Genomic DNA, 9,827 nt, shown 5'->3' with positions numbered 1-9,827 from the left:
ATATATATATATATATCCGCCCATGTAGTACTTCATTCTACGATATATATAAAATCCATCTGTATAGATATCATCATCTACATCTAGAAAGCAGTATGCTTTGGAAGAAGCTTGCACATGCCAATATTGGCACTAATGGTACTTAAATGTGACTCGTTGTTCAAACAACTATTTAGAGTTCCTAGAGCTCCTCGTAAGGCTTGTTGGAAAACCCTGTCGGACTTGATTAATCGCCCTTTGCTGTTCAAACTGAATCGTTTCGTTTTTGTAATTTTCTAATTGCTCTAAAGTCTTATAAGTTGAATTTATCAAATTCAATTTTTCTCGTTCTATTTCGAAGTATCCATTCAGTCGAAACGGGTGGGGAAATTCCTAGCTAGGTTCTTTGTCTCAGTGCTCTCTCGACGGCCAGCTCGTTAACGTACCAAACCCTGGCTTTCTACCCTGAACATTGGGTATCTTCTTCTGGCCCCTTGGGGGAAAGTCGAAAGGTTGAAAAGTAAGGACTTGCACTTGGGTTCTCTATTTCTGGCACTTTGTACCTTGATTTCTATTTAGCGGCACTTTACACATTAGCCTCCTAATTTAGGTAGAGAAGTGCTCAAATTATTGGTCCTAGCACTTGAAATTTCATGGTTAGTCATGTTCTAGCAGAAAATGAAGTCTGCTGTGATTGCTATTAATAAAATCCCTACCTTTACTCATCCTGTTCTTGTTGTTATCACCCTACTGCCCTGCATCATCCATTGGATTATTTACTCGGCCAAACGCAAACTCACCCGATATTTTATGGTTTAACTGAAGCAATGTATTTTTGACAAGAAACGTATATGTGTGTTTGCGTGAGAGAGAGACCACTAAAATTTCAACAAACGTTAACGTCAGAATCCGTTGTTTCAAAAGTACACCGTGTTTAGTCTCAAAAGATGCTTTGAATCCATCGAGTTTAACTTCAATACTGTGTTGCTGATCTAACTGTTATATATTGATGAACAAATATCATAGAGATGATCCAAGTAAGTTAGCACACCTACTAGGCTTTTATGGTGCTAAAGATAGGTTACATCTATTCAAAGCAGAGTGACTTGAGGAGATATCATTAGATCCTGTTGTTGAGGGTTGTCACCAGTTACTCTTTCAGGCAAATCAAAGGTAAACAATTTAGCTGCATTACAAAAGTATTAATTCCATCTGGCAAACTGCTGAGTCCCTTCTACCTACGCTTGCTCGCTTGTCATGCTATGCTTGTTAGGGAGAAAGCAAAAGAGAAGATGCCCCAAGTTGTTTGTAATCCTTTCTTTATGAATGTTAACGTTGATATGGATACGAAATTCATTTGATTTGAGGCAAATGGTTTCAACAGAACCCATTCCGATTTTACATTGAACATATGATCAGAAATTTCAACAAATACTAAATTCTGAACCCATAATTGCAAAACTACAGGGAATTCAGTACTAACAACTTTAAATCCTGAATCAGCCACCAACTTTACACATGCACGATACAATACCATGCCCATACAATAACTTCACTAATGTGTTTCACTTGAATTTTTCACGACTTGCAAGCATGTTTTAGCTGTCTTGAATACTCGTTCTTTTGGCAGGTTTTCATGTATTAATGTTCTCACATATATACTGGATGTCATAAATTCATAAGTGAAAAATTTGTCCTCCATGCTTAGGAGGAACTTGCGTGCACCTCGATAATAAATTATGATAATAAGGAATATAGTAATGCTTGATAATAATAATAATAATGTTGTGTATATAGACTTATATTTTCTAATATATAGACTTATATTTTCTAATAGCTCCTACATACATCTATGTTCTTACGAAGATCTATCACAAAAACCTCAATGTATAAGATATTATTTTACTGTTAATTTATTGAGATCTAGCAATCACCTTCCGTCAAAATCTATAAAAAGGTTGCTTTAATTTTTGAAAAGAATATTTCAAAAATAAAATCATATTACCACTCATAATGCGAATGCAATTCAGATTATCAAACGCTTAACTTGTGTTTAATATGAATGCAAAATATATTTCCAAACCAAGCTAATGTATTGCAACATAGACTTAGTTCTAATCAACAACAAGAATAATAACAAATCTAGTGTAATCCCACAAAGTGGGATCTGGTAGGATAGAGTATACGTAGACCTTACCCCTACCTTGCGAAGGTAGAGAGGTTGTTTCCGGTAGATCCCCGGGGACTTGGTGCTAATCATACTTGATAAAAGCTGTTCTTTTTCTATTTTCTTTACTAGAGCAGCTCGCAATGCTGGATTTTGACTAAACTTTGACATCTCACAAGATGACTTTAGCACTTTTGACAAAATTATAGTTCCCTCTAGTTCAGATATCAAACTTTTACAATGTAGGCATGAAAGGTAGTCTTTTCTACTTATAAACACATCGAATATCACTAAAAGACACCTAAAGGCAATACGAGATTGTTGCCGATACTAGAAAATTGACTATTTCTAGAGAGTGATATGCACTGTCTCTAAGGAGAGGAAATTAGTTATCTGTAGCTAATTTACATGGAAGAAAATGCTTACCTCGATTATCTATCATGTCTTTTGAGGCTACTTAACAAGTCCTTGGGCTGGTGATCTTTTTTCACCAACTATACCTTACTCCTTCCTGTTTACACCTTTTTTTCTAAATAAGCATCCCATGACAAACATTTTAGTGTGAGAGATGGTTTCTACATGATGCAGGCAAAGATGTGTCGCCTACTGGAATCTATTGGTTTGTCAATGTTAGAGACATTGCTAATGCACATATTCAACCATTAGAAGTTCCTTCAGCTAGTGGCAGATACTGTTTAGTTGAGATAACTACGTCCTCTTCTAGGGTTATGAAGACTCTACACAAGCTTTACCCTTCTATCACCAACCCTGAGAAGTATGTATCTGATAGTAATATTTAAGGTATTAAACACATGATGACCGATTATGACAAACCTCAGCATGTATAAAACAGAAATAATTTTCAATTCATATCAACAAATTTGTCATAGCTAACTCTACATTGTTCAGCAGAGACAATTCAAAATTTTACCTCAGAACATCTAGTAACTAATGATATTTTGATGAAGCAAGTGAATAAACTTTGAGAGAAAACAGAATTTGATGTCTTCAAATTATTCAGATATCGTTCATTATAGCTTAACTCTTAAATAAGTTATTTACTATCTTGAGAATTCTTATCTAGCATATGGTACCTCAAATTCTTGTATGTGGATGTAGGTATGAAAAGGAGCTGCCTATGATGCTACCCTACCAAGTATCTACGGAAAGGGCAAAAGCTTAGGCATCAATTTCACTACTCTAGAGGTTAGTTTGAAGGACACTGTTGAAAGCTTGAAGGAGAAGAACTTTCTCCAAATATGATATGCTAATTAAAGTAGTTGTGCATATGAGTTGCAATGAGACCTATCTGTAGGTCGTTTGGTACTTGCTGCTCTTCAGAAAGTAGCATCAGATTCAAACGGTGTCCTGGACCTTCGATCCACTTCTAGAAACTAACGTGCACCACTCAAGTAGCCATATGGTTGGTCACTCAAGGACATGATACTCTAATAGTTATGGTCAGAAAGAGTAATTCAATCATATACGATAAACCACAATAATTCAAAGTCCCAGAAGCAGCTTTGGAGGACCATTCCCCTATGCATTTTATGGACCATTTGGACAGAAAGAAATAGTGTTTGTTTTGAGAATGTTCTAGTATAAAATATTTATGTCTGCATAATCTGTTTTTCTGATGTAGTAGGTGTTTATTAGATAGTATGGATCAGTATCTAGAATTTTTGGATCTGTTGAGAAAGATGTAATAGAGTGCTCTTTGTAGGTGCTGTTTGCTCTATTTTGTACTCTTGTGTATCTTCTTGGTACACTTTTTATTAATAATGCTTTACCTTATCAAAAATAAAAATGCACTTTTTTTTTATATTTTTGCCTTTTTTTAAAGGTAGTATTTAGTCCAATTTGTGTGCACTTTGACTATTCTACCAAATACTTGTGCATGGGCAAGAGTTCCAGTGTACCCATCCTCCAAAACCCAACCTGGGCCCCTGAGCGAGGACAAGCGTAAGCCATAAATTAGAATATCTGAAATCTCAGTCAACCAAAGAACCTACTATATTGTACAGATGGATCTCTTGGCGTATCCACAAGGATCAGCTGAGAATATCCCTCAAAGAGCAAAAGTAGCAATTACAAGGCAGAAGCACTGACAGTAACTCAACAGTTTATAATGGAAAATTCTGTTTTTTTTTTCTCTTAGACTTCTGCTGAATCCATTTGAATTATTTAGAGATATGTCAAACATGAATTGTAATTATATATCCAATAACAGGTAACAAGCAAAGGGCTGGTAAATTGCCTTACATTTTAATGCTCCATATCTCTGCTACTCAGGACTTGCAGCCAGTAAGAGGTAAAAAGACCCAATTCAGAAGGAAGAATCAGCATCTGCCTTAATAATGCTCCACCGTGTGCATTGGTTTGCCCTTTTGAAAGCCCTGTTACATCACTGACCTGCTCCGAACCTATCCTCGAGAATGGCTGTGAGTCAGATCCCAGATAACAAGAACCTATCTTCTCTCTTCTCTCATACACAGGCAGACAAACCATAAAGCTATACAGAGAAGTTACACCAAAGTGGCTGCCCAGCAAGAGCTCTAGAGCCTTAAATTGCCGTCCCTTGATCACGTCCTCCCTCTCCACCATTAAAACCGCAATCCTGTCTAGTTGTGAGTTAAGGCCTTTAAAATTAACAGAAACATGTGAAGAGAAGTTTTACTGCTGCAAATAGACTCACTATGTCTGTCTTCTTTCCTCGGATCAATGCCATCTGTTTTACAAATTGTTATAGCATCCTTCTACACAAATAGATCAACATTGTTACGATGAAGTATACTCAAACACGTATATAGATGATATGTATTTTCTCAATAAGTAAATACATAGATATGTAAATATAAGAGAATTTACAAGAGCGACAGTATTTCACATCCAAAAACAAAAAGAGAGGAAATACATCTTTGAGTGGTTCTGTTCCACCAATGTATTCATAATAGGCATGTAGGTGATAATTGACATGAATCTATTTTGAGAATATTAAAGTTGTTTCCCAGTAAATGCATGTATTTTAATAAATAGCTAATAAAGCATCTCTGTCAGGGCATCAATCGCGGCACTACTTCTCTCTCTTCTTTCTCTTTTCTTTCCTTTTTTTGGGGGGAGGGGGTTTAAGAAAAAACTGAATTTCTATTTAATAAAAATAGGGTAATCTTCAGTCTTACAAACCAAGAGCATGAGCTTTGAGTGCATGAAGGCCCTTCAACTTTGGCTCACCACTTTGACTGCTTAAAAGCCTTTCAACTTTAGGCCATTTAATGAGTTTAGATGAGTTCCCAGAAACAAAACGCAGAGACAATGAACAAGAGAACACAAACACTTACAAGATCACATGCAGATAACACTCTGCGCACTTTCACAACATTGATGAACAGAATTCCACGTGAAAGTTTTCCTCCAGTGACAGAATAATAGTACTAGCCGCTGATCATTTCTCATTTGATTCTAAGAAAATGTAACAACAAAGTGTCAGATATCAAGCAGTCAATTGAAAGAATAACTTAGTACACACAACAGAGAAAAATAAAAGCTGATTTGTTAGAGAATACGACAGCCTTTTTCATTATCATCGACATTTAGCCAGAAATGTGATGGAGCTAACTTAAATAGCTCGTTTATGCTACTAACTGTAAGTCTGTGAAGATTCATACAATGAAGCAAAAATGATATGCATAAGGAAAAACAGAGGCTGGATAGTATAATTAGCGAAAGTACCACAAGCAGTAATCATTTTACTCTTCAAGTCATTGGCAGCTTCAATCATCCCTTGTGAATTGTAGGCCTGGATCATGGTAGAAAATGTGATGTAGTCTGGTTTACATTTTCTGACCTTCATTTCCAAGAACAATGCCACCATCCTCTCTATATCACCAGCTTGACCATAAGCACTAATGATGCAATTGAAAAAAGGAGTATCCAGAACTACGTCAGAATTCTCTACTTGCCTCATGATTGAATCAACTTTTTCCAAAAGTCCAGCTCTACCATAAGCACTGACAATAGAGCAATAAGTGAATGAGGTTGGCTTCACTCCTTGGTGCTTCATTTGTAGGAAAAGCTCTTCCATGTTCATAATTAGTCCAGCCTTCCCAAATATCTCAATGATAATATTGTATGTCACAACTGTTGGGGAATAGAACCGGTTCCTCATAAAATCAAGTACAGACTCCATTTTCTGATACATGCCAGCTCTTCCATATGACTTGATTAGAATGTTAAATGTCATAACATCTGGCTTTATTCCCATTACCTGAAAATTTTCAAACCATTTCTCCATTATCTCAAGTTTCCCACAGCTACCATAGGACCCAATTACTGAATTCAAGGTGAAAACATCTGGAGAGGCAGTCTCACTTTCGATCATATCTGTCAAGGAGCTTTCCATCAGCTCAAACAGCTTAGCTTTACCATAGCCGTCAATTAAGGTATTGTAAGTCACAGAAGTACATTCAATTCCCAAATATGCCATCTCGGCTAAAATATATTCAATCATATCAAAACGACGAAATTTAGTGCAGCACTTAATAAGGATTGAGTAAGTATACACATCAGGCTTGCAATTACTAACTGATTTCATATCATCAATGGTGCGCAGCGCCTCATCAAGGAGGCCACTAAGGCCATATGCACTAACAAGTGCAGTGTAAACATCTAGTGTTGGTTGAAGCCCATCGGTTAGCATGATCTCAAAAAGCAAGCTAGCTTGATTTGGCTGCTTGCACTTGCCGAGCATCACCAAAAGCTTAGCATATGTGTGGCATCTTGGCTCATACCAGTGTTGCTTGCGAAGAAGGCCAAAAATCTAACAGTAAGAACACATTTCTGTTAGAAAAATTGTTAGAACAAAACATACGAGTTTTATCTACAGTTTTAATTGGAATACAGTAATGACTACATAAGCTTATGGTGAATCAATCAACTAAGCCTCAATCCAAACTATTGGGGACGCAGGCTTCAATATTTGTATGCAACAGAAGATTCATAAATGAAAAAATAATGCAACCCAAAGTAAATTAAGAAATACTACCTATGACTTCAAGATATAGAATGACAATATTAAACCTTAGCATACAATAGTTCACCCATTTTTCTAGCCTCCACTCCATCCTAGTTGAGCATGTGATCAAGAGTTTAAACAGAAGAGTAACAAAAGGCTTCTAAATGAAGGTGCGTGACGTGAAGAGAAATGTTTCAAGCCAATCTTAGAAAATTATTCCAACTCACTAAAAGGTCTAAGGAAAGATGATCGGTTGCACTATTTGAAATGACGATTAGCGATTTTGTAAACGAGGAAAACTTATCCGACAAGAGTATCTTAGGAGCTGCATAGGTTGCAGAGAAATCTACAACACCATACGGGTGCACTAACATGAAGATTGAGGGTATGCACAGTTTGATGACATTTAAAAAGCAATGCTGAATGAATATTATGGCCAAATTAAATCACCAGACAGCTCGGTCTGTTTCATACTAACAATGAAGCACAATGGTAAATACCGGAGACATAAGGAACCTTAAACCATGGGATATAACAACGAAAATAAATGATTACTTACATTATCTTAGTTCCAACTCTATCTTCTTTTACATTTCAATTTGGTTCTTTTTTCCCTTTTTATTTTTATTTTTTGGGAATTGAATCCCTTCTTATGAATTTTAACTCCTTATATTTCAACTACAAGGCAAGAAAAAACCCTTATAAAATGTATTAAGAAATTTATTGAAGCATCAAGAGGAGATGAAGTAAAAAAACCTTAAGAGCAGAGTCCCAACGGTTTTGTTTAATAGAATCATCGAGAGCTTCCAAAACAGCTTTGGGCCAAAGGTTAGTGTATTTCTGAGAGTCGGCTTTCCTCTCGATACCATTAATAGCGGCTTCTGTTCTCAGTAAACGAGACAGGTCTTTCTTTGAACTTTTTTGCAGGCCTCCCGAAATGTTTTCTGGAATTAAACTTGATGATTTGATACTCAAAACTTGTTGTTTTTGTTGGTTTATATGTTCTTTGGGGACTATCATCAAATAGGGGCTGGAGATGGAGGATGAGAGGAAAGTGGACGACAATTGAAGCTCCATAGCACACTGCATAGGGAACCAAAATGATAAGAATTAAGCCGAGAGGTTCCAAATTATTCTATTTTTTGTTTAAGCACACATCTCATTGAAAGAAAAAACAATTGTTAGTCCAGTTTTTTACCATTATTGTCCCTTATCTTTGAACGTAGGTCTATTTTGGTCCCTCAAATATAACCTTGAGCATATTTAGTCCCTTAAGTATGCTAAAGTGGAGTACCTTTAGTTTCACTAACACAATGTGTTCAAAAACTAATGGTATTACCCAACTCTAATTCATGAAACACATCTTCTGCTCTGAAGCAAAACGTTTTCTCTCCTTTTATTGGATAACACAAATTATCACTTTAATTCCTCATTTTTAGATAATGTCTTCAAAAATCTTGACATTGAAAATATCCCCTTCTGCGCCAGTTTTAACTTCCTCTTTTCCCTTAACTTTCCAAAAAGAATGGCAAAGACCTCAAAAGTCCGTTCCCCAAAAAGAAGCTCCCTCTGCTTCGCGACCGGCTGAAGAGGAAAATGTTCCATCTACTGCTACTGAGGAAAAGACACAGGAGCCTTCCTTGACTATGTTCGTCCCTGCGGGGTGCCCAACCGGTGCTGACTTCAAAGTCGAAAAAACCTCTTAAGTACCGGGCCAGTGCGAGCCGGTCTCGAGATACATATGCTCGATCACCGACAATCTCCTATCCAAAGTCAAGGAAGATTGTAATTGGGTTGGTAAGCACGTGGTGGTGCCTACGCCCGAGGAATCGATCACTTCCCACATGGAGGGTTTTCTAAGTGTTTATACATATCCCTTCACGTTAGGCCCTTTGGACCCGGTCATCATTGCCTTCTGTAAGAGCTACGAGGTGACCCTCGATCAAATTCATCCTTCTTTCTGGAGGATAGTAATTATCCTCTATTTCTTTGTGAGAAAAATCGACAAGTGTCCTTTCACCATCGACCACCTCATGCGTCTGTACAGTCCCCGGATCTATCAAGGGGGATTAATAAAACATGCCCATCGGGCCTCTAAGGCCCCATTCTCGAGCATAGATGAGGATCGAGATCGAGGCTGGTTGGCCCGATTCGTTCAAGTGAAAACCTAAAATTTGATTATGGCTGAGGATATGTCATTCCCGAGAAATGGAACATGAAATGTAAGTATAACTTTGCCTTTAAAATTTCATTTATTGATTTTCCTTTTTCCTTCATTCTTATCGATGTTTTCATGGTGCAGCTATTGCTCGAATGCTGGATGCGGTTCCTCGACTCAAGGAGTGGGTCGAGGACATCGTGTCACAGAAGCCCTATTTCGAGCGCACGTGGTGCAAACTTTCAAAGGGGTGGTGGGAGGCCCGTTCTCACAATAAGATCCTTTCCTAGAATAGACAACATCTGGGCTTTTTCTGAGCTTACTCGTTTTTTTTTCTTTATAGGCCTTAGGAAGGATGTTGCAATGAGGGCCCCGTTTGGAGATGAAGACATCCTCCCCCAATCACCTTCTCCAAAGAAGGATAAAGAGAAGAAAGGAAAAGGGCTCCGAGTTCCCCGAACTTGGAGAACCGAAACCAAAAAGGAGGTAGGTGCGCAAACCCAAGGAAAGCA

At 37.4% G+C, this 9,827-nt stretch overlaps 1 protein-coding gene and 1 pseudogene across 2 annotated transcripts; one reads left to right on the top strand and one right to left on the bottom strand.

The window, feature by feature from the left end:
• LOC109215418 overlaps positions 1-3,409 on the top strand; it is a 5,221-nt pseudogene extending 1,812 nt beyond the window's left edge.
• A 732-nt stretch (positions 3,410-4,141) lies between these two features.
• LOC109215421 (pentatricopeptide repeat-containing protein At3g53170) lies at positions 4,142-8,282 on the bottom strand. Of its 2 annotated transcripts, none has more exons than XM_019379485.1 (5): positions 7,914-8,282; positions 5,876-6,962; positions 5,485-5,605; positions 4,842-4,902; positions 4,142-4,767 (listed from the first exon to the last, which is right to left on the bottom strand). In XM_019379485.1, exons 1-3 carry the CDS (start codon positions 8,244-8,246, stop codon positions 5,589-5,591), a joined length of 1,437 nt encoding a protein of 478 aa, XP_019235030.1. In that variant the 5' UTR covers positions 8,247-8,282; the 3' UTR covers positions 4,142-4,767; positions 4,842-4,902; positions 5,485-5,588. The 2 variants fall into 2 exon arrangements, with proteins under 2 accessions (XP_019235030.1, XP_019235029.1); XM_019379484.1 differs by having other exon boundaries at positions 4,142-4,763.
• Positions 8,283-9,827: the final 1,545 nt, after the last annotated feature.

This window comes from Nicotiana attenuata, unplaced genomic scaffold (assembly GCF_001879085.1).
Source record: "Nicotiana attenuata strain UT unplaced genomic scaffold, NIATTr2, whole genome shotgun sequence".
NCBI lineage: Eukaryota > Viridiplantae > Streptophyta > Magnoliopsida > Solanales > Solanaceae > Nicotiana > Nicotiana attenuata.
This window is presented reverse-complemented; position numbering and strand designations above follow the sequence as displayed.

What these genes read in the sequence shown, in the direction of transcription:
- LOC109215421 (XM_019379485.1), bottom strand. Translation starts at nt 8,246, where the DNA reads ATGCAGTGTGCTATGGAGCTTCAATTGTCGTCCACTTTCCTCTCATCC. An exon ending in GTTGGGACTCTGCTCTTAAG is followed by an intron (nt 6,963 to 7,913) that starts GTTTTTTTACTT and finishes TCTTACTGTTAG; the next exon opens with ATTTTTGGCCTTCTTCGCAA.